The following is a 25,979-nucleotide window of genomic DNA, read 5'->3' as shown; positions in this document are numbered from 1 at the left end:
CTCCTATGAAAAGTATATAGTCTGTCAAATGTGGCCCTAATAGTTTCTTTGAAAAAGGGTCACTACTTTGACAATAAAGACACAATCCTAGGTGGCTGTATGCCAGTTTCTCTCTTTGAGACAGGATTAAAGAGACTTTGTAACCTATGCTTCGTATTTTTAGGTATATATTATTTTCAGACATCTAAAGTTACCATTTACTTTAAAAAAGTGTTAATGGCAATAAGTATTATTTTGTAGCTTAATTTAAGTTTCAAGGTTTCCTTACTTGGCCCTTTCTGTTTACTCCAATTATTCCAGCTGTGGCTTCATGAGGTGCAGTAACAAAGATTGTTTCTCCACTGATTCTATTCATGTAGATGCAGGTACCAGTCTCAAGGTCATACAGGTGGATATAACCATACTTAGTAATCAAGAATACTACATCATGCTTTTCACTGATCTGTATAAAGAAAATCAACACTTAAGTAAAATAATGAATCCACAAACAGAAAATTTAGACCTATTCCATTTTAGAGATGGTGAAATTCTAGAACTTTGACAAGAGATTTACATTACAAATTAAAAGCTAATATTAATGGTTTCCTCATTCTTACAGAACATTTAAATATGGCACAAATAAGGGTCTTACCTAAAACATAAGAATATGAATAAAATGTATAAGATAAAAAAAGAAAACAATTTTGAATGATTTAGGACCGTGGTCGGCAACTGCAGCTCGCGAGCCACATGAGACTCTTTGGCCCCTTGAGTGTGGCTCTTCCACAAAATACCACGGCCTGGGCGAGTCTATTTTGAAGAAGTGGCGTTAGAAGAAGTTTAAGTTTAAAAAATTTGGCTCTCAAAAGAAATTTCAATCGTTGTACTGTTGATATTTGGCTCTGTTGACTAATGAGTTTGCCGACCACTGATTTAGGATAACCCAGTTTACATATTAGAGTATTACTTTATCAAGTTTCTCTAATAAACTTTATTTTAAAATAACAGTTATTCTTTTAAGCTCCACTTAAATCATATTGACTGAATAATAATAGTTTTTTAATTAATTTTGTTAAGAGGAGAGTTTTCAAAAGTCCATTTGCTTTGTTTAAAATACCTGCATTGCAACAGGAAAGTCATTTTGTGCTTCTGGAGGAAAGAAAACATCCACAGCCTTCTTTGGAAAGGGCTGGTTCCCTGTAGGTGGGGTGCCAACTTCAATGATATGTAACTGTTCAAAAGAAAATAAAATTTATAGAAACTTAGATCTTTTAGTAGTTATCATAGTAGCTTTATTTGTTGCCCCAAACTGGAAACAATCAAAATGTCCTCCAATAGGTTTAATATTCACCATTAATATCTCCATGCTAGGTTAATATTAATAAAAAGAACTCTCATGGACATTATGCTGCATGGGGTGGAAAGCCAATCTAAAAAGGTCATATACTATATGATTCTATTTATACAGCATCTTGAGTGACAAAATTATAGAAATGGAAAGTAATTTAGTGGTTGTCAAGGGTTAGAGATGGTAAGGGAGTGGGAGTACCTATAAAGAAGTAGCATGAGAGAAATCCTTGAGGTAACAGAATAGTATGTATCTTGTGACACAGAATTATACAATTATACTAAGGTTAACTTATTGTTTCCTTATATACCATATATATAGCATGTAAGACATAACCGTTGAGGGAAACTAGGTAAAGAACACTTGTACTGTCTTTAGTTTCCTATGAATGTGCATTATTTCAAGATAAAAACTTTAAAGTCAGTTGAATAGCTGAAACAATCACACCACAATCTAGCTTAAATTAATGGTATAAAATGGTAATATATAACCCACAAAAGGTGCTTTCTCATGGTTTTCTATTATAACTTAGCATTTGGGTCCCCAAATAGAGAACTAACTGTTAAATTCTTTTCAGCCTGTACATCTACTCTAACACAGAAGGAAAGTATGCACACTCTAATCACATAGACCTCATAAACTGGATGAAAACATTTTGGTTTAAGATGTCTGATTATCATAATTTAAGCAATCGCTATCTTAATGTTTTTAAATAGTTACCATGGAAAAATATGAAGACTGTAGGAGTCTAGTCTGGCAGAGAGGGCTGCAGTGCTGTGTCATCCAACACTGCAGTTAAAGTAGCAGCCGAGTTCTCAGGGTTCTGTGGCAGGGCTTTCGGCTGCGGCTCTGGCGACTGCCCATTCCCCTGATTCCTCATCTTCCAAGCTTGGTCCTAAACATTCCAAGCTACTGTAAACTATCTATTATCCTTTCAGTAAATTTTCTATGCTCGAATCAACCAGATCTGTTTCTATTGTCTGCAACTAAGAATCATAACATACAAAGTACTTCAATTTGTCCAGGTGATTCCAATGTAGAGCCAAGGTTAACAAGCTCTGACTTAGGGCAATGTTACTCAAATTGTAGGCCACATTCTACCTAGTCACGTAGAGTATTTAAAATGCAGAGTATGAGCTCCCTCTACTGAATCAGACTCCCTAGATATAAGTTGCTCAAATGTATACATTAGCAACCCTAAGGAATCTTATGCACAGTAGGCTGAAAACATAGAATTAAGGCCTTATAAAGGCAATCAAAATAAAGTCTTACAGCTGATACAAAAAAGCTATTAAAGAACATTATGTATTTTAGACAAGTATCACTAGAAGCAGAATTTAAACAGTCATCACAAATCTGAATGTTAGAAGCAAATTAATAAGGAAGACTATTTTGAAATTAGATGACTAATTAGTAGCATAAAGACAAAGAAATTCTAAAATAATTTCCAAAGCCAAAACTTACCTTCCCTCCAGCTTGACCCCGTACTGCAAAACAAAATAACGTTGATTCTTCTGCATTTCCTTCCATCTTAAATTGTGCGAAGCTAGCTGCATGTCCTTCAATGGGCTGAGACACTTTCCTATCTACAGAATACAACTGCATAGCTCCCACCACACGATTTTGCTACAACAGATCAAAGAGAATAAAGTTTGGGGACCCAATGAACTAATAACCCAGATTCATCAACTAGTGAAAATAATCCGAATTGCTTTATCACCTTTAAAAGGATTTACAATTCTTTTTTAGTCTCTCAATGTAGATTTGATATCTTTTCACTTAAGATTTAGCTCCAAAGATTATCTTATTAAAGCTTAACATGAATGTTTAAAATGTGGCCCATATACAACCATCTATTTATGCTATCTTAAAAAAATATATGTGTAGGAGTACTCATTCTGCAGTAAATGTCCGTAATAAATTCCAAATCATTCATACAGAAACTCAATATATCCACTTAACCTGCAAGTAAGACCTAAAAACACTTGGGAGGGGCATACTCTGAAACTATGTCAGTATAAAGGCATTAAGCCAGCTCTCTTTATTTCTTAAAAAAGAAAAAAGGTCTTCCAAATAAGTCAGATATTACATAACTGAGCATAGAAGACCTAATTTCAAAATAAACTGTATTCTGGGCATATTAGTTCTCTAGACCTTTCTTTATTAAACACTAGAAAAAAAATGTTACCTGTGCAGATATGCCAGTCAGAAGTAACCACTTTTGCTTTGCATCTGTACGATAATTGATAATCTGGCAACCTGCAAGGCTAGAATGGCGATCAAACATTTTCACTGGCTGAGACTCTCCTTCCATACTCCAATGGTAAACTGCATTATCCGTAACAAGAGCAACCGTATTCAAAGAGATCCATTTCCAGAAGGTGACATCATCAGTCATGGTATGGGCCTTCATCTTACTTTTCATTTCAATGTTAAATATCTGAAGAGTTTTCCCAGCTGAAACAAAAATTAAGAATTATGAATCACTAAAGAAAGCCACGCTCAGGATAAATTAATATCTAGCTAGACTAGCTCTGTAACAAGATCTATAACTTCCAAACAAATGGTTCTATCAGGAGACTATTCAGTAACCAACTATAGAAGTCAAGTTGATAGAGCAGCAAGCATTGAAAAGATAGCTGAGACTGGGCAAACAATCTACATCTACATCTGAAGCGAAAACTATATTACCTCTATTAAAGACATTTTAAACAAATAGCATAAAATTCTATAGAATTCTAAACCCCAACTAAAAATGAGTCTAAAGAACAGCTTGCTTAACAATGGTGGAAAACAAGGTTGAAATCTTATTATTTATAATGAAGAATGTTTACATATTAACTAAGTTAGTTGTAGGTACACAGAACAAAGCCAATCTGATACAAACACATGGAAAAAATGACTACTTTTTAAAAGGCAGTCATCCCCCATTCAACTAAATCTTGTGGAAACTGCTTTTTGAAAGAGGACCTACTTCAACTCTGCCTACCACGAGAACATAAGAGAAGTGCATGCTACATTTAATTGGTTTAAGATACAAAGGAAAAGGTAGTAGAGGTGCTAGAGGAAAGGAGAGGGAGACAAAGGAGGACAGTTTCAAATGCTGTTAATATACTGCAGATAGGAACAAAGTTCAAGCTCCATCCAATGAAGACAGCAAACATTTAGTAAAAGAAGAATGAAATTTGAGTGTTAAGAGTTCACTGAATCAGATGCAAAGACTGGTATTTATAATTTGAATTCTATCATGGTCCAAAAAGTGATTTGGTTTAAATTAATAGAGGTCAAAGCCCACAGATATCACTAGGCTATCTAATCCAGATTAGTCCTTAGAGACTAAGGAAAACTCCATTCCTGAGCCACAGAGAATGTGGATCCTAAAGAACAAAAATTATGAGAGTATGGGGGTGGGGGGGGAGAGGAGATGGGACAGGACACAAAACATACGGCTTTGTACCATGACCCTTCTTACCACATGTGTAAGAACTTCTTCCAAAAAACACAATATATAAAACACAACCAGACTTGAACAATTGTGAAAGTTATAGTCCTGTTTATAAAAAGAAACCAAGGTTTAAAACTGCCTTCAAAAGGAAGTAAGTACAGTAAAGCCTCGATAGGTTCTGTGACTTTAAAACAGCAAATAAGGAAACCAATTTTACCACAGGGTAACTGATTTAAGTTAAATTCCTATGGCATCTCATCAATCTTACAACCAAATGATGTTAATCGAGGACCTGCTGTATTTGGAAATTACTTTCCTTTGCTGCCTTCCCCAACCCCTAGTTAGACTTTCATTCTTTTTTTAGATAAAAGCAGTTGGAGTATATGTTATATAAGAGATTTGGGGAAAAGGGCAAGGGATGACTAGTTTAACTCTATAGTGTACACATATGGGCACAAATCTAGAATGCTATTATTGTACAGTGCTCTGGAAATCTTTTCAATTTATTCTTTTTATAAAACAGGACAATAACTAATACAATCTAATTTAAGATAACTCACCATCTGCACACATAAGAAAGCATTAAGAAATGTGATAAGATAACAACAACATTAAAAATAGAAAAGAATTTTGAGAAAATTTAAATGATGGCCTTTTAATAAAAGTGTGAGAGCTATTAAGCAGTTGAATTTAAATTCTTTAAAGAGGCTTAAGGGAAATTAATATACTAAAGTATAATATGTATTGTTTAATAGAAGCAAAAAGCTCACTACCGAAAAACATGTGGGCCTAGGTGAAAGCTGGATGGGTAATCTTTCCTTGGGGTGAGATCAACTCTAATCTTAGACATGGAATGATGACATCTGTTTGAATATGCTCGGCCCTCTCCCTCCCCTCATTTAATCTCCAACAAGTATTACTACTAAATACGAAGTTTAAATCATGTAAAAAGAAGTCTGTTTAAAAACTTCAGCACTTTTAACAACTCATCCAGAAATTACTAGGATTCTGAGCTAAAAAGAACTGGAAAACTACCCAACCTAATCCTCTCACTTTACAAATTAATAAAAAGTAGACTTCCCGAATATTTCTATGTCTTATCCAAAGTCAGCCTGCTAGAGATGGGGTTGGAAGCAGTGCTTGTTCACCACTTAGGTAACACACTATTTAGCACTGAATGGCTCTATCTATAGACTTAGGTCCCCAATCATTAGCTATGTGATTTTTAAATTAATTAAATTTATTGGGGTGACAGCTATGTGACTTTAAGCAAGGTCTGTTTCCTTATATAAAGATAATTGTATTTATGCCATAAGATTAAAGTAATCTTCATAAAAGTTACATATATGCTCCAAAGACTTAAAATATCTGGTATAATATTACTAGAAACTGGAACTCTTTCTACCACACCAAAAATAACAAGCAAAGAATAAGCAGTTAAATGCCTTTTTCAGTCATCCAGTTTGTCAAAGCCCGCTCAGAAACTTCTGTTTTAAGAGTCAATTACATTCTCACTCTATAGCTCAAAGGAAAAAAATATAGGCTCCCAGCCCATATGAGGTTCTTTGAACTCTGTTTAAACTAATAGATTGTATAGTTCCCTGTGATGACAACTAAAAAGTTAGTATGAATAAACTCTAACATCGTGATTTCAAAGCTTTAATACCCACCTATATATAGGCACATTTGTAAATTCAAGCCATTTTTAAAACTCGATAACTTAAGTACAAGACAAGTATAAAAAGGGCACAGCACGAACAGCAAATTTATAATCATAACAAAGTTCTGCAATGTTTAAGTCAGTGATGGCGAATCTATGACACGCGTGTCAGCACTGACACGCGTAACCATTTCTGATGACACACGGCCGCTGAGGCGGCCGCATGCCGAGGATGAAACATTTGCGAAATAATGTTTTTTCCTCAAAGTGACACACTACCCGAGTTATGCTCAGTTTTTTGGCAAAGTTTGACACACCAAGCTCAAAAGGTTGCCCATCACTGGTTTAAGTGCTAATATTAGCAAAATATGTGGTGTTATTCTTTTCAAAGCACAGTCTTATCACACTGTAGGCATAAATTGTAAATTCATTTACTTTTTCCCAAGATCTATGCTGAACAGAAAGAAAGACATGTTATAGAAACATGCCAAGTAAAAGCCATGAAAATAGTTAAAATCAAATTCATTAATAGCTTTAACTTTGTAGCTTTATTTAACCAAATCAAAATACTAAGAGCTTCTAATTATTGTATTTGAGTAAATTATACATAGGAAGAGTACTAAAAAAAAAAAACACCCCACAATCTTTTATACCTTTCAATGCAATTACTTTGCTAGCTGGATTCATGATGGCGCTGTCTGCTGAAATTGGTCTTCGAATTGGATTACTTGGGTCATTCATATCAATGATTACCACTTGAGCTTGCTCTCCTACTTTCTCTCTAATGCAGATGAATTTGTCTGACTCCATAGTCAGGGTACTAAAGCCAATGTTTGCTGGGTTTATACCCAGGTTCTGGAGCTAGAGGAGAAACAAACAAACATTAATAAACCATGATACAAAGTGAATTAGACAGACTTGATATTCATGTATTATCGTCACTACAAATCCTCATTTAACCAGTAATGCTTTAAGGTCAACAGTGAAAATCCATTACATTGATTCAAGTGAGGCAACTGATAGCCAAATAATGGGCCATCTGTTCTTCCAACTAATGTGGTTTTCGATTATTTTGCTATAACCTTTTAGTTATAACTAGAGATGTATAACCTTGTGGTTAAAACTGTGAGGCAGAATAAACAGTAAAGGAAAGAATTATATCTAGCTAGCCTCTATGGCAGTGGTTCTCAACCCTTCTAATGCCGCGACCCTTTAATACAGTTCATGTTGTGGTGACCCCCAACCATAAAATTATTTTCGTTGCTACTTCATAACTGTAATTTTGCTACTGTTATGAATCGTAATGTAAATATCTGTGTTTTCCGATGGTCTTAGGTGACCCTGCTAGCGGTTCTCAGAACACAGATATTTACATTACGATTCATAACAGTAGCAAAATTACAGTTATGAAGTAGCAACGAAAATAATTTTATGGTTGGGGGTCACCACAACATGAACTGTATTAAAGGGTCGCGGCATTAGAAGGGTTGAGAACCACTGCTCTATGGCTTAAGAGATTTGCGGTCATTAATGTTTTAGTTTAAGATCTTTGAACTGTTCTCTCTCCCTTCAACATTTAGTAATTACTTGTTCACTTACATTAAACTTCAAAATCTGAAAATTAAGTCACAGACTAAAAAGAAAGAAATTTAAAATTTTACAGTTTTCAATCTAAGGGAACTTAAGATTAGCAAAAGCAGACAGATAAGTAAACAAAGTTACAATATTTTACAAAATGCCAAAACAAGTGTAAGAGGGACCTTGTCAAAGACCCACAGCTAAGGGAATGTGTTCAAGGGAGACTAGAGAACGCTGGACAGAAGAACAAATGCTAAAACCCAGCGATGTGAAAGTATGGTTTGCTAAGGGTACTACAAAGTACTTTTGTAACACAGGGAGTATAGACTATGAACGTGGTAATAAGTTAAGGCTATAAAGATAAGCAAGGGCCAGATTGATAAGCTAACCGTACCCCACAAAGAACCCTGAATTTATTTTTTAGGCAAAGGAAGCTAGTACTTAAGGGTTTTAACGAGGAAAATAATGGAATCAGATCTGCTGTGTGTACTCAGAAGATATTCAAGTATTTGCTAAACAAATATAGAGGGTCTAAGGATGGTAGGTCTTTAAAACCCAATTAAGGGTATAAAAACAAAGGGCACCTGTTAGAAGGAGAGCTCTACCAGAGTGGGTCATTAACACTCTGGGTGTCTAAATGTAGTAGAACAAATTAAGTCCCACTAAAAGGCTGCCTGAAGACTTTATTAGCCTTAGCCAGACTAGTCTCTCCCCCGCCCCCCGCCCAATAGATAACAAATTCACATGGAACAAAATACAAACAAAACAAAAAATTCACAGGGGGGAAAAAATCAAGTCTTTCTTCTTCCATTGCCCCCCAGATACCAATTTCCCTCCCCAGAGACTACCGCTGTCCCTACTCTCTCTGGATTGGCTAAGCCAAGTTAACTGTATTCCATCTAAATTCTCTTGTCAAACTCTTCTGCTATAATGCTTAATTATAACCAGACTGTGACAACCTAAGATTAAGAGACTGCATTTTACTTTCACTCCCCTCCTATACCTCAGTGACTGCAGGCACAACCAATCATAAAGCATAGTTATAGTAACTCAGTTACTGAACACCAGGGCAAGGAGTCAAGCATTTGTCTAACTATTAATACAAGCATGGTAACAAAGTAGAAGATTAACTAGCTTTACAAGCTCAAGTATATGCTGCCATGCATGGCAAGTATACAAGCTATGAGATATATAACTTATAATGAATTTGGTTACAATAAAATTTTATGAGTTATTAATTTTCATTTTTTCTTGAGTCTAGTTTTAGTGACCTTTAGTTTAAAAAACGAATGGAGGAAGATAAACCATAAGTGATATCCCGATACATACAAAGGGACTGTGTGGGTGTCTGTCTCGTTTTAGGAGAGGTGTATACATCTAATTTTCTAAGTAGAGTGCCCTCAAACTTTTCCAAGTTTAATCGATAGTTCCTTCCCAATAACTGGAGAAAACATTCCAGTAGTTCATAAACCTCCTATAAATACATATGTCAAAGCAACATGTTATATTCTAAACTACTCTGTATAATAAGAATTCTGGTTTTCTGTCACTACCTAAGGCAATTTTGAGCTTCAACTGTCACAGCTGAAGCCCTAGTGTTTGAGAACAAGTAAAATAGTTCCCTGAATTACAGACTCTGGGTCGAACCACAAATAAATTGAGGACATATAAGAGTTTCTGAACCTGCAGCTATTTTCAGAGAATACAATAATGACATCCAAACACGGCCACATTTTATCCACTCAATTGGCAAAATGTTGCTCTTGCTGATCCTGGAGGTACTCTATTTTGAGATGTGCTTGCAAGTTTCTATGATAAAACTGTTTTTAACTTCAAAGAACTTTTATTTTGCTGGTACAAAATAAGAATATGGAGTCAATAAATTTAGGTTAAAAAGTGATTACTTATTTTTAAGTTATTACATGGATACAGCAAATTATTCAAACTGTTCAAAAGGATATACTGGTATACTATGAAAAGTCACCCATTCCATGTTTCTAGTTGTACCTCCCCCTCCCAGTAATTAGATACTTTTCCATCTAAGAGATAACCTATGCATATTTCCATCCTCCCTTAAAAACAAACACTAAAGGCACATGCACAAAAGTATACAAATTATCAATTCCTCCCTTGTTAAAGAAAACCACCCAAACATTGTAACTCATTTGGTTTCCAGACTAGATTTTGACACTGGCCTACAAGTGGCACAACTTTAGGACTGAACACTTATGCCGAGTTTAGATTCCAAAAAGCAAGTACAGATTTATTATTAATCAATCAACCCAAAACTCTAAAGTGCCTTAAGAGTTACAGGTTATAAATGATATAAAAGTATTTCCTTTTCCCTCTTCCCCTCCCCCCAATTTAGATGAACATGCCTGGGGATAAAAGTAAAACACTAACTGCAGTCTTAGTTTTTAGTGAGAAATATCATTTCAGATTCCCCGTAATCTAGACAACAAAGAAGGTTCTTCATTCAGGAAAACAATTACTGTCTAAATGTATAACTTTGATTATAAAATACAAGCACCAAACAGAATTAACTGGTTCTGTGGGTTGCATCAGAGCTAAAATATCTAGGTCCCAGTTTTGCCACTTCATAGGGCACAGGCAAATCAGTTATCTCTGTATATATTTCCTCATCTGAAACATCTGAAATGATAGCAGCTACCCCAGAGCTGTGAGGATTTAATATGAAGTACTTAGAACAATGCCTGACACATAGTAAAGGCTCAATAGATACCATTAGTACAAGCAACACATCTCAAGGTTAGATTTTTTTTGGTATTTTCATGTTATTATCTGCTTAATTCAGCTGTCCTAAACGTTGGCTGAAAGTCTGGGTGTGAATTTCTTTTTACTACTGATAATAGATAAGTGGTCTCTGAGTGCTTGACTTACTCCGATATTGAAATGCCCCTTTTTTCCCTTTTGTGACAAAAGGAATTACACTTAAAAACTTCCAATTCTGCTCTTTAATTTGCCTAAAGTAGGTAGAGACCAGAATCTTCAATACCATGTAACATGTGATCCTAAGTAACCCTATTTTCATTCTTATTTTTAGGGGCATTATGGACACAACAATATTGCTAAAGCTTTCTAACAAACCTGACAAACATGTTAACAGTTCGCTGAGTGAGCAAGCTGGAATAGCTAAGACAAACAGATGTTATGTGGTCAGTATCATCAAAAATTCTCTTTACCCTAAAGAGAAACAAAAGGTACAATGGAAAGTAAGCACACATTTCTCTCTTCAATGTGCAGAAGAGTTGAAACCACCTGGTTCAAAGATACAGTCTTTCTCTTTCTCTCTCTCTCTCTCTCTCTCTCTCTCTCTCTCTCTCTCTCTCTTTCTCTCTCTCTCTCTCTCTCTCTCTCTCTCCCCCTCTCTCTCTCTCCCCCCCCCTCTCTCTCTCTCATTCCTATACCATACCTTTCCAAAAACAAACTTTCCCAATATTTCCTAATCTGCCCATGGACCAAAATTCCAGGTCAATTTATGCAACTAAACTTTAAGCTCAAGTAAAAGAACTTGCCTAAACAATGAAAACCATCCTAGCTGGTTTGGCTCAGTGGATAGAGCGTTAGCCTGTGGACTGAAGGGTCCCAGGTTCGATTCCAGTCGAGGGCACATGCCCGGGTTGCGGGCTTGAACCCATGGGGGCGTGCAGGAGGCAGCCAATCAGTGATTCTCATCATTGATGTTTCATCTCTCTATTCCTCTCCCTCCCTCTCTGAAATCAATAAAAATATGTTTTTAAAAAAATGTAACCATCAAAAGCATGAAAACTGCTTCCATCTGTGCTACTTAATATGCCTAACTAAGGTTATTGAGGTCAGAAGCTTCTTACACACAAGAACATTTCCAGCCCTGGCCAGATAGCTCAGATACACCAAGGTTGGGGGCTGGATCCCCAGTCAGGGCACATACAAGAATCAACTAATGAATGCATAAATAAGTGGAAAACAAATCAATGTTTCTGTTTCTCCCTCTCTCAAATAAGAAAAGAGAGTATTATCAGAACAAATGATGAAATCTGAATTAAGCCTGAGATTAGATAACAGTATTCTGTCAAAGTCAATTGCCTCTGTTTGATCATTTTAGTGTCTCTATAGAAGACCATTTTGTTATTCTTACTAAATATACAATAGAGTATGTAATGGTAAAGAGGTATATCTACAAAGTACTTTCAAGCAATTTAGTTCAATAGTTTTTATGTATAGAGACAAAAGAGGATAAATCACATGTAGTAAAAAAAAATGTTAAGAATTAAAGAATCTGGGTAAAGGATGTATATGGGAATTCTTTATACCATTCTAACTTTTCTGTAAATCTGAAACTCTGTAAAAAAATGTTTTTTAAAAGAATCTTAAGAGACAGAACTGAAAGCAACATGCAGATCTTGCTTGGATCCTGATTTAGACATAGCAGTAACATTTGAAGACAATCAGACAAATATGAATTTGGACTGATTTTTAGATATTGAGGGATTATTATATAAGGAGGCTTTAATGATACCATGATTATGGAAAAAATTTTCCTTATTTTCTAACGATGCATGGTGGGGTATTTAGAGGTGAAATGTCACCATGGCCTGAATTTCTTTAAATAGATAATTTGGTATATGATATATGACTCTCCTCAGTTTTATGAAAGCTTGCAAATTCATATTTTAAAATTCTTTTTAAAGAGTAATCTTTACTCTTCTATAGGTGCAGAACTTAAGATTAAATTGTAAGAATGACTTTTATTAGGCAATTTACCTGTAGGGCAGGAAGGAAGACTACAACTTCAAAAGGTAAACATGAAAATTAGTCAAAGCATGAAATAGCTCAAGCTCTGTTAGGGAGCTGTACACTGGGAGGTTTGCTACTCTGTCCAATATGGGAACCAGTGGTTACATGCAGCTATTTAATTTTGTTAATAAAATTTAAATTTAGTCCCTCAGTGGTCACATTTCAAGTACTCAACAGCCACATGAGACTACCGTACTGGAGGGCTCAGAATACAGAACATTTCCATCATTGTACAGTTCTATTAGAGAACAATGTTTTCAGAAGTTTTTCTTGGGAGTCCAACAAGAAGAAAAAAAAAACTTTAACATTAAGCTCTGGCAAAATATGAAGAACAATTGGTATAGAGACACACTCATGTTATACACGATTCCAGACAAGACAGGAAAAAACAAAAAAATATTGAACTTTCAGGTTTCAGAGTCCAGTTATTTGCAGAAGACTGCAGGGTGGAGGGAGGGTGTAAATCTGCAAAGTTCAATGCTATCAAAAGTCCCCAAGGAAAAACTCAGTATGGGTGTCTCTTTCCTCTCAAGAAATCACTAAATATTCAAATATCAGAGGTCCAGGGACTGAGCCAGACTGAGAATGCGCAGATGTAGTAAAATGCAATTTCTTCAAAGAACATGAGAAAAAGAGAGGCTTGACAGTGCTTGGTTGACTACAACTGCCTCAATTTCTTCTAAGATGTTCATCAATATCATAAAGTTTTAGGGAAAAGAGTATACAACTGTAAGATGAATCCCCTATTTCAAAAAAATGGTACAAGAGAAAGCATCCATCCATGCTTGAGGAGGAGCAAGGAACGCCTAGGTGCTGCATGAAAGTGATTCAACACACAGCAAGCACTTAGAACAGTGTGGGCCACGTAAGTACTCTGTATTTTAGGGACTTCTGTCCTTTTATAGTTATCTAGCTCTGAGACTATGGTATCTTGACATGTCCTATTCTAAAACAGGCTAGAGGCCCGGTGCATGACATTTGTGCACTGAGTGGTGGGGGAGGTCCCAGCCTGCGCCCTCTCGCAGTCTGGGACCCCTCGGGGGATGTCCAACTGCTGGCTTAGGTATTTCAGATGAAACTATTCTGTAAGTGCTCTACATATAATCCTATTTCAGTTACTTATGTAAATGAATCTTGTATCTTGGTAAAGACTTGATAGGTGCTATCACTACAGAGTTAAGAAGTCGGACATCCCCTGAGGGGTCCTTAGCGCTGCTGCTGCTGCTTAGCCTGGCTTCTGGCTGAGCGGAGCTGCCCCTGTGGGAGCACACTGACCACCAGGGCAGCTCCTGCATTGAGCGTCTGCCCCCTGGTGGTCAGTGTGCACCATAGCGACCATTCCCCCATTTGGTTGATTTGCATATTAGCCTTTTATTATATAGGATATATGTATTTTTAAAATATAACTTTTAAAATTTTTGATTTTTTATTTATTTCAGAGAGGGAGAGGGAGAGAGAAACATCAATGATGAGCAAGAATCATTCACCAGCTACCTCCTGCACACCCCATAATGGGGACTGAGCCCGCAACCCGGGCAATATGCCCTGACCAGGAATTGAACTGTGACCATCTGGTTCATAAGTTCACGCTCAGCCACTGAGTCACAATGGCCAGGCTGAACTATAAGTATATTTAACCCAAATAATAATATATTTTGACTAAAGGCTCTCCGTTAACACAGTCTCTATCTCAAAAATCAATGACAATTGTGTTTATGCTTACAAACATCACATAATTAAAGGAGTAATAGGTTTGCTTTGAGCCTATTAATTTCATCCAGCAGTTCTTACATTTGAACAGATAGGAATACTCACTGGAAAAAGGCTTTTTTATAAGCATATCCGGGCAGTTTGCCTCCTAATGAATGACTAGTAAATGCAGCACAGAACTCATTTACCAGCTGTATCAGCTGAAAATCAAAATACATTAAAACTTGTGTTTATGCCAGCATTACTAAGAACTTATGTTTCACAATTAGTGCTTGGCTTTACACTTTACAGATCCTTCCTCCTTATTTCATCTGAATAGTTAGGATGAAAAGGAAGTATATATGAGCTACTGTATTTCAGATGAAACTATTCTGTAAGTGCTCTACATATAGTCCTATTTCAGTTACTTATGTAAATGAATTTTGTATCTTGATAAAGATTTGATAGGTGTTATCACTAGAGTTAAGAAGTCAACAATTTTAGAGACCTGCTGATACCTGGATATAACTCAATACAGGTATTTTTAAGTTAAGCGCTTAAAGATTTGGTTAACTTCCTATTCCAAGTATTTCACTCAGCATAATTTCCTTTAAAAGTTCCAAACACCCTCTACCTTCACTAGTATCCACCACAGTGAAAAAATATGCTGACAGAAGCTATTTCAGTAAGCCCTTCCAGGAAGCTAGCAGAATGTCACATAAAAATTGCAGTTGCTGTCTTCTACAGGAAATAAAGAAAAATGCTGAAAATGCAGCATTCCTTTAGTTCTTCTATCAACAGGATACCAGCCATTATTTTCTGTGTGCTCCACATTTTAAGCAACAAATAAAAATGCCTTTAATTCTATAGATTTGTTTATACTCTCTGTTAACCTCTGAGACAATTACTGTTTCTCAGGAGAAATCTTAACGTTGGTCACTCACTCCAAATTGTTTTATTCTTTTTATTATTACTATTGTTATTACTGATTTGAGAGAGAGAGGGAAGACAGAATAAAAAGAGAGGGAGAAAGAAACACTGATTATTGTTCCACTTATTTATGCATTCATTGGTTGATTCTTGTATGTGTCCTGACTGGGGATTGAACCCAAATCTTGGTATATGGGGTGGCCCTCTAACCAACTAAGCTACCTGGCCAGGGCCAAATTGTCACAGTTGGAGACAGGAACTGAAGACTATTAGCTTTGGTAAACTATTACGAGAACCACCGAGAATTTTTCCTACTTGTAGCCAACTACTTACTAGAAAATTTAAAAACTTTAAGACTGGCTCTGGCCAGGTAGCTCAGTTGTTTAGAGCATTGGCCTGATACACCAAACTTGCAGGATTGATTCATCATCAGGGCACACACAAGAATCAACCAATGAATGCATAAATAAGTGGGACAACAAATCAATGTCTGTCTGTCTCTCCCTTCCTCTCTCTCTAAAATCCATAAATAAATAAAAAATTTTAAAGAAGAAAACTAAGACTGGTGTGATTTTTTTTTTAAATCTTGAAAAGGGTGTGCCTTGGATGCTTGCAAATCCCACCCCCATTTTTTTTAATTTCAGAGAGGGAGAGAAACACAGAAACATCAGCCCTAGCTGGTTCGGCTCAGCGGGTAGAGCGTTGGCCTGTGGACTGAGCGGTCCTGGTTGGATTCTGGTCAAGGGTGCCTGGGTTGCGGGCTCAACCACCAGTACGGAACATACAGGAGGCCGTTGATTAATGATTCATCATTGATGTTTATATATATATCTCTCTCCCTCTCCTTCCCACTCTGAAATCAGTAAAAGTATTTTAAAAAAATTATAAAATAACTAACTTGGAAATAGTTTTCTACTCTTCACATTTCAGAAACCATTTTATTTAAACTCTTCATAGGCATTTTTTACATTGGTGTCTTCATTAGCACTGGAAAGTCATCTCCATTCCATCAAAGCTTTTTTTTAATCCATTATGGTGCAATCATTGAATTTTATAACATGCCTTGAATTTCTACTTGCATATTATGAGAGTCATTTTCACTTGCTTGGATTATGATCTCCAGGAATATACCCCTTAGGGACTGCTTTTTGAAGAATATTCAAAGTTAGCTCTTTGCCAAGATGAGCGTATATGAACAGTCTCTGGCTTTACTCTGCCCACTTTGGTGGTTGTTTTTTTAATTGATTTTGAGAAGAGAGAGAGAGAAACACTGATTTGCTGTTCCAGTCACTTATACATTCACTGGTTGATTCTCTTTTCTTTTTAATTAAATTTTTTTATTGATTTTAGAGAGGAAGGGGGAGAGAAACAGATTTCTTGCTCCACTTCTTTATGCATTCATTGGTTGATTCTTGTATGTGTCCTGACCAGGGATCAAACTCTCACCCCTGGCATATGGGGATGATGTTCTAACCAACCGAGCTCCCGGGCAAGGGCCCCTTTGGTGGTTTTAAAGCCCTCTTTCTTAGATGAGCAGCTGGTCAGAATAGATGAAAGCAAGTCCCATTTTTCATCTACTAAGATTCCCACAGATTCAATTGATGGGGGTCATCAAAAACTGCAATGCCAGGACCCCCAGTGTGCATCAGTATGAGTTCTTCCCTACCCTACTCCAGAAATGGGACTAAATACAGAAAATAATAAGCAGAAAAAGAGTGTTATATAACTTTAAGATCTTGACTTCTGTAATTAGGTAGATGGTGGTTTTTTCCTTTAGCATGGCACATATGTTCACCTCAAATGGATAAAGGGAGACTGCCCTCCAGCACAGAAAGTATTGTTTTAATTTAATAAATGAGGTAGTTAAGAAAAGCTAAAAAAACAAAGTATGGGTTAAATATCTTGAGATATTTTCCACAATTGGACACTGCAGAATTTTAATTTTTTAATGTGATGAAATAGTTTCAATGGACTCATTTTTTATTCATTCGAATAAGCTTTAAAATCTGCTTTACTTAAAGAAATGTCTTTATTTACACAATCATTCAGAACAGGAAGTACTAATATTACTTGGAAGTTCTGCTTTCCAAGCACAATCCTACCAGTTTGTAAACCCTTTCCCTTCTATGGTTATACTAGTTAAACTGAGCAAGCATGTTCTACTCCTACTTTGCTCCTCCCCAAGCACAATCATCTTCCTACAGTTCTATTCAACTTTTACATTAGTCTCAGCACAAAAGAATGCATAATATAGTAAGACAGAAAGCAGAAGCTTCCTGCTTTCACTAGTGGCTTCCGACTGGGACACATTCATCCTCTTGTAATCAAGAAAATGTCTCTAGAAAAGTTTAAGTTCAGGCTTATGAGAGGGCTTTGATAACTGTGGTTAGAAGTCAATCTGATCCCCAATCATTCTGCACAATTTTCTAGAAACTTGGATAAAGCCCTTTAAAAACATCTGTTTAAGGCATAAAAAAAAAAAATCAAATGTTGGTTCACTGGCCTCTACTTTCAAATATAAAACCAGTAGGATGTGTAAGTACATTGAAGAACACCACAGTATACATACAAACTGGTATATTTTGCAGTTCAAACTGTACAGATGAGGCAATGTATCACACTAAAAGAAGAGCAAGTATTGGTCTGCCCACCCATCATTAGTTGTGTGACTCTACAAGCTAACAGCTATAAATTTGTTTCTCCATCTACAAAATAAGTCTAACCCTGTTTGAAGGGACTGTCTTGCCAATAAAATAAGATCATGAACATAAATTATTTAACAGAGTTCTTAGCACACAGTAGGTACTCAAACAGCTATTTATTTTGATCATGTAGATTTCAGAGCAATTAAGATGTGATGGATAGTTATGTCCTCTAAACTAGGACAAAACATCTTAAATTATGTCTTTCATAATACAAAAGAGACACAAAATCCAAGTCTGACAGATGGGTTTTGCATAATACATCCAGATCCAAACCTCCTGCCATCCCATTGAGTTAAGAGCATTAGCCACAGGCACTTGGCCAAGGGGAGAGGGGGAGGCGGGCAATGCATAGAGCTGTAAACTTTGTTATGATTTACAAATTGATATTATGAAGTAGCTATAGTGTGTTATGTAAATCAATTAGAGAAATGGTCTCATTCTAATAATATAGGACTAAAATATCTATCAGCAATGAACTCACTTCCCATCTAAATGAGAACATTTACTTCAATTCTTCCATCTTACAGGACATATAAAACAACATATTCAACATGGATATTTTCAGACATGATTTAGGTCTCTCAAATATTTATGACCAAGGAACAGTAATCAAAAGTGTACCAATGGTACACAATGAGTGCTCATGGTATATTAATAAAATATTTTAAAATTCCTTCTTTTGGGCACAGTTTTAGAGCAGTATTAGTAATCAATTTTGTATAATTAAGGTATGCATTAAATTCTGCACAATATCAAACATTAGATAACATCCAGGGTTGCAATTATGTGTGGACCATCTTTGTAAACTAATCAATGCAAGCATGAATGCAAGCTGCAGTCAGTCTTGTTCACCATTTTGTTCTTAGGCTAACATAGTTGCTGATATGTGATAAGTGCTCAAATCTTAGGTGGATATCAAATATTTACTAACCATAAAAATCTAGATATGCAAATTAAACGTTCAAAGATCCCTGAAAAAAATGTACTGGACACAAATTACATATCTACCAACTGATGCTCTGAAAGTGCTACACCAAGTACTTTTCACACCATGATCTCAGACCTTCACAGTAACTTTGTAAGGCAGTTATGCCTATTTTACAAAGATTAACCTGTGTTCTCCAATAGTGTAATCACATTTCACAAGCCATAAGTGGTAATGATCACCTGAAATGTCGTTATTGTGACTGAATTTATTTTAAAATTAATATTAAATAGTTACTAATGATAGATTATTTATGGAAACTTAAGTATGCTTGTAATAATCTAGGTACACAAATCTGCTTTTCCAATTGCAAATTTTATGAAAGCTAAATAAGATCAAACATTTCCAATGAAAATAGGGTATGACTGAGATATGCTCTAAGTGTAAAATACACATCAGATTTTGAAAATTCAGTACCCCCATAAAAAGGAATGTAAAATATCTCATTTGAAAATTTTATACTGATTACAGGTTGAAATTGTAACATTTGGGATATACTGAGTTACATAAACATACTAAAATTAATTTCACCTGTTTTTTTTAATATAGTCACTGGAAAATGTAAAATTACATATATTGCTCTTACTATTTTTCTATTGGATAGCAGTTGTCTTGACAACCCCCAAATCCCTAATCTGTCTACTATACCACATTAAATACATTTTAAACCAGTAGATAAATCATTTTTGGGGCAAAGTCCAACAACAAAAAAAGCATACCAGGATACTGCATAACTTCTCTTTAAAAACAAACAAAAAACTGATTTTTAGAGGAAGGGAGAGAAAGATTGATTTGTTGTTCCACTTAGTCGTGCATTCCTTGGTTAATTCTTTTTTTAAAATATATTTTTATTGATTTCAGAGAGGAAGGGAGAGGGAGATCGAAATGTCAATAATGAGAATCATCCATCGACTGCCCTCTGCATACCCCCGACTGGGGATCAAGCTGCAATCCGGGCATGTGCCCTTGACTGGAATTGAACCCAGGACCATTCAGTCCACAGGCCAATGCTCCATCCACAGAGACAAACCAGCCAGGGCCATTGGTTGATTCTTGTATGTGCCTTGATTGAAAATCATACCCAAAACTTTGGCATATCGGAACAACAGTCTAATCACCTCTAATTACGGCCAGGGCTGTATAACTTCTCTTAAGGCCAACCATCCTACTTCTTTGGAATAGTCTGTGAGAAGACCTAGGTTGACATTGTGTTTGAATCTCACTTTCTTCAACTGTTTAAGATGTGGGAGATTAAGTAAAGACCTGAAAGGACCCAGCCACATTCATAGGATACAAGAGGCTCTCACAAGTCTGCTTCTTCCTCCATTCATTAGTCATTGTTCATCAAAACCACTTACCCAAGAGACAGTATTCAACTAACACTTTCAAATAATGTTTTAATTTTAGTTAACAAAATGTTCTACAAATAAATATGGGTGGTCAGATAAATCTTCACTCTCACAAAGCACATCATCAGTATGGCCTATAATTGTGCATCCAATGTCATAGTCAATAGCCTCTTGTGGCTATTTACATTTAATTAAAGAAATAAAAGAAAAACTTAACTCAAGTGCTCAATATCCCTAGGTAGATAGTACAAATTTTTCATCATGGAAGAAAGTTCTACTGGACAGTAACTCTCAAAAAGCAAAAATTGTATCAGTAACAGTGACAGAAAAAAAAACACATCTTGTGAAATGTAATTCAGGTAATATAGGTTGAGGTTTCTGAAATCATGTATTTTACTGCACACTAAAATGAAAATGATTGAGGTTACACACACAGTTCCATGTCTTAAATGATTTCCTAGAGAGTGAAAGCACAGTTACTAGAATTAACCACCCCCCTTTGAGCTGAGTAAATAGACCATTAGGAAAATTCTGAAAAGCATGATACATCTGAAACCTGGAAGCTATTCCCAGGGTGGATTGCAGCATAATTCCAGGCAGTTGCCTCTTTCAGGGAGTACAGTAAAGCATATAGCACATCCCAGCAATACTCAGCATTGTTTTCTCTTAGCAAACCAAAATAACCACAGCAAGAACTTCTACCGTTCAATGCACACCACCTTCCAGTTCTGCATGTATGGATTAAAGGGAAAAGAACAGGGTTGGGAGATTTTTTAATTGCAGACTCAAGGAACCTGGGACACAGTGGGATGTGTCAGTTGGAATAAACATACTTAATGTGCCAAGAATTGAGAACTGCAAGCACCATTTTATATGTATAACCTAGGTTTTTTCCCCAGAATCTGCAACTCTAACAATGTCTTGCTCAATTGGGCATTCATCTATTGACTGCTATCAGCCTAAATATCCTAAAAAAGAAAAAACAAAACACTTCATAACTTACAATATTAACATTTATTTGCTGTATAGCTCCAAGCTCTAATGACAGATCCTTCAGCTGGCCAAAGTATTTACATGTTACAAAAATAAATTCATTTACAGTTCACATTTTAAAGCTTTCACAAGCTAACTCTACATTCAAGTTCCTCAATTCTTGTTCCTAATTTTTATCCTAAGTATTTCAGAGTGTTTTCTGCTACTTGGCAAACTGGCAGGGACTCAGATGTCAGACCTAAAATGCCAATTAAAATAATCTTTATTAATTTTTACAAGGGAAGAGATAAAAATGAGAAGTCAGAAGATATATATCCTGGAAGAGGTTGGCTAGTGACTGGGGGCTCTGCACAATTAATCATTATCAGCTGAAGAATACAGTCACAATAGCAAGCTTAAGTTTAGACATGGCATATTACTCCAAAAAAAAAAAAAAAAAGAATGAGTGAAATCTTCAAATATAACTGAAAAACTGCTTTACATTCAAAACTTCAAATTATTTGAAAAGGAAATGGCTTCATTCAAGTATTTGCATAAATTCTGATTCCCTTAGAAATCAGACCCATATTAAATCTGTTATCAATTAGTGATAAGGTTGGATTCCAATCCTTGGGTTTATTTAACAATTTTTATTTCCTCATTAATAGAAATGAAAAACTATTGCCCAAACCACCACTAGTCAAGAAACGAGATTTGTTTTGGCTCAGTTGGTTAGGCATAGTCCTGCATAGAGAAGGGTTGCTGGTTCAATTCCTGGTTGGGGAGTATGCTTAATCCCTGGGGGGGGGGGGGGGGGGGGCGTGCTGGGGGGACCAATCAATGTTGCAATGTTGCATTCTCATATCGATGTTTCTCTCCCCTCCTCTATAAATCAATAAAACTTTTTTTTTAAGAAATGAGATTTAATAGTGGGCTATACCCTCTACCTTATAAAGAGCAATTGTACCTGCTTCTCCGTGTATGATTTTACAAACATTTGTCTGCAAAACGATTATGTATGCATCAGATGCACTATAGTAAGTAAGGAACCTGTGTTTTCCTCCACACACAAGAACATTGTTTTCCTAATCCTTCACATTCACTTATACTTCACTGTAACAGAAATAACCATAGTAATTAAAACTTAGATTGAGCATAACTTCTTTGTGTCTATTCTGTCACTTAACATTTTAACCTATTATAAAATAATGTTCCATTACTTCAAATGAGTGATCTGAAAACCACAGATGACTGAAGAAAGTGCTTTACTTAACTCATTTTTTTTGAGTAAAGATTATTGCCCTGGCTGGGCTGCCCAGTTGGTTAGCGCAGCATCCTGATATGCCAAGGTTGCAGGTTCGATCCCCAGTCAGGGTACACACAAAAACCAACAAATGAATGAATAAACAAGTGAAACAATCGATGTTTCTCTCTCTCTTCCTCTCTCTCTAAAATCAATTAATGAAATTTTTTTAAAAAAAGATTATTCATTACATTTGAAGACTTAAAAGAAAATAATTTATTGCTGATGTAAGCAAAGGTGATAATACCTGCAAAGAAGTATAAAATTACGTTACTGATAGCCTGGATATTAAACCTTTTTATTAACGATAATCCTTTATGTACATAATAACAATGGGAGAAAGTAAATAAAATTAGCCTTCAATGGTAAAAAGTGTCCAAAAGGTCACTAATATTAGTGTTATATCAACTCATGGCATCATTCATTATGAAATTAGCTCTTCAGAAGGCTGAGCTGAGGCAGGCCTCTTTAAGGGATATTTGGGAAGAAAATGAACATGAATGTATTATTTCAGCCAAAGTGAAACCAGGATTGGTGAACCAGGAAGAAGCTCAGAAAAGGCTTAATTCAGTCAAGCCCTCCAATGATCACCGGCCTGGGCCCTCCATGGGCATGCTGCCAGATAAAACAGTATGCTGCCTACAGGATAATGCACCATGGGGAAGAATTCTAGAACCTACTAAAAGGAAACCAATTACAGACCAAATAACTTTGCATATCTCCAGAGTAGGTGAGCTCTATCCCCCAGGGCTGTGTTCAATTCCACGCAATCCTGAGGGAGGGAGGTACTCACGCCCACAAGCACCTGCTAAACTCCAGCAGACTCCAAGATAAGCTCTGAATAACTCTTCCCTACCCTCTAGAACCAAAGGGGATCAGAGCCACACCATCCCAGAGAAATGAAGAAAAGGGGGGGGGAAATGCGAGTTCCCCTAGGGACCTTGACCCCACGCACGCTGAGATTGACACCGCCCTAAGGAAGAACCACGTTCCCCCATTCTACCCTCCTTCAGTTCCTGCAGAGTGACCTTCTGTTCCTCCTGCCTCGGGGAAAGCAGGCGGCCAGCCACCGCCATTCCTCCCCACCCCCCTTGGAGAAGGTGTCTTTCTCAGTTGAGAGCCGCAAAGGGAGGAAGAAAAAAAGGCTGCTCCTCCCCAACCCACCCGCCCCACAACTCCTGGGTGCAGACACGACGGGGGAAAGGGAAGAGAAAAGCCATGGGAGGTGACAGCCCTACACTGGCCCAGGCGATGAGATCTTAGCTCCGGAAGAAACGCGGGAGAATTCTCCCACCCCCACCCTACCCAAATGAATGAACTGAATAAAACTGGGAAGGGGGTGCAGTTAGTATGCGCAGTTCTTGCCACCCAGGAAGAGAAAATAGAAAGGCCCTCGAACCCAGGACTGGCTTCGCTGCCCTTCGCACCCCGACTCTCCCCATTCCCATCCACACCTCTCACCATTTAACCCTTTCTTCCCAAGATAGCGCCCCCATCCTCCATCTACCTCAGACACCAATACCCCCCCCCCACCATCACCACCACCACCACACCTCCGATAGTGCTTTCTGCTTGGGCCCAGAATCCAGCTTTTTCCTTCTGACCACCCTCTCCACAGCCCTCACCAGCCCCGGCCGAGCCGCACCTGGAGATGCTCCTGAAAACGAATTGGCAGAATCTGGGCCATGGCGCTGTCGGGGGTATGGTCTCCTCCTGTCACTGGGGCTGCGGGGCAGTGGCTGCCCGGACTCTCCAAGGGAGAGGAGGAGAAAGGGGAGGGGGTAGGCTGGGCTCAGCAAGATACTCTCCGGGGACGCAGGAAACTGGCAGACAGACGAGAGCTCGGGTCGGGGGCGGAGGCTCCAGGGTCCGGGAGAGCCGCAATGGCGGAACCGGGCGCAGCGCAGACTCCGGAAACGGCTGAGCCCTGCGGAGGGATCCCGGCGACAGAACTCCGCCCTAGTCACCTCACCCCCTCCGTCTTATGTACCCCTCCACGGAGCGCCGCGGTGCGACGGGCGCAGGAATTCGGGACGCAGTGCGTTCCCGGCCTCGCTGATCGCTGCGGCAGGAGGGGAACGAGGGAAAGCGGAGGGACTACTTTTTTGGACTCATCACTTTCCCCAGTCTCCTGCTGCTTTTCCCTCCCTCCTCCTCCTCCCCCCCGCCCCACCATTTTTTTTTTTTTGCATTTTGCCACATCATGCGACTAGGGGCGGACGACGTCACTTCCGTTGGCACTGTAGGTCCCACCCACGTACTTCCGGGTGCACGTGATGCTGGTCGGGAAGGTCGGCTGATTGCTCTCAGAACACGGGACGGGTTCTAGGGGAATGTGGGGGTCTCCTGGGAGTGCGGTGTCTGTGGGGCCGCCCTGAGGCTTGGGGGTACCGCTTCCTTCCCCTGTGGGCCCTGCTTCTTTAGACCGACTCCCTCAGGAAGAGCACGTAGCGTGGGCGGGTGGGCCCGGCCTCCCGCCCGCTCGGTGACTCAGGGAAACGGCCTCCCCGCAGCGCTGCCCCGGCAGCTGCGGCGCTCCTCCCCCGCCTAGTTTCACTCAGTGGGTGTTTTCTTACATCCCGGGGAGGGGGCACGAGTGGGGCTTTAAAGCCCTCCCTGCCCTCAGGAGCGCCCTTCCGACGGGAAAGCTGACGCTTGGATTCTGGACTAGAACCAGCAGTCTCTCCGGGGGTTACTTCAATAATGGGCCCGCCGGACAGGAAGGCCATTTCGGAGGAATCTCAAGCTGGCCTTGGGGTAGCTTTGGTAAACGTTTCTGCGGACATTTTGGCGGACCTGTACGTCGGTCTAGCTGAGTAATAAACGTGTCTGATGGTCAAGGGTTTGAATACCCTAAGTACGCGGAAGAACTGGACCGAAATTGCAGCAGGAGGAATTTCTTTTTTCTTTTTTTGCCACAGCAAGTCATTAATGAGTCAGAGTGAGATAATTAGGTGAAGAGTGGTTTGTAAAGTCGTAAGGTTCTCCCTGGGTGTGACTAAGGTACACTCTTGGAGAAAGGGGTTAACTGCTGGTGGGACCACCTCCACTTGGCTTGTCAGTTAGCAGTGTTTGGGAGCCGGAGCGTTTAAAAGCTGGAGTGCCTGTGGTGCCTTTTGACAGCATTAGCGTATCTCAGGTATTCACGATCGGTTAATAACCTCCCCAGTACTTATATGTCATAATAGCACAAATACAATAGAAGACAAAAGAATTTAGTTCTGTGCTTTTCACCTTTG

At 38.0% G+C, this 25,979-nt stretch overlaps 1 protein-coding gene across 1 annotated transcript in view; it reads right to left on the bottom strand.

The window, feature by feature from the left end:
• CLTC (clathrin heavy chain) overlaps positions 1-24,797 on the bottom strand; it is a 60,232-nt gene extending 35,435 nt beyond the window's left edge. The window contains exons 1-6 of the mRNA XM_079798427.1: positions 24,386-24,797; positions 7,086-7,293; positions 3,516-3,784; positions 2,792-2,953; positions 1,097-1,210; positions 269-442 (exon numbers count right to left, since the gene is read on the bottom strand). Coding sequence (XP_079654553.1) covers positions 269-442; positions 1,097-1,210; positions 2,792-2,953; positions 3,516-3,784; positions 7,086-7,293; positions 24,386-24,427 — 969 coding nt within the window. The 5' untranslated portion in view covers positions 24,428-24,797. The remainder of the gene's footprint in view (positions 1-268; positions 443-1,096; positions 1,211-2,791; positions 2,954-3,515; positions 3,785-7,085; positions 7,294-24,385) is intronic.
• Positions 24,798-25,979: the final 1,182 nt, after the last annotated feature.

The sequence above is a fragment of the Cnephaeus nilssonii genome (assembly GCF_951640355.1).
Source record: "Cnephaeus nilssonii genome assembly, chromosome: 19".
NCBI lineage: Eukaryota > Metazoa > Chordata > Mammalia > Chiroptera > Vespertilionidae > Cnephaeus > Cnephaeus nilssonii.
The sequence above is the reverse complement of the archived record's forward strand: the minus strand, read 5'-3'. Positions and strand labels throughout refer to the sequence as shown.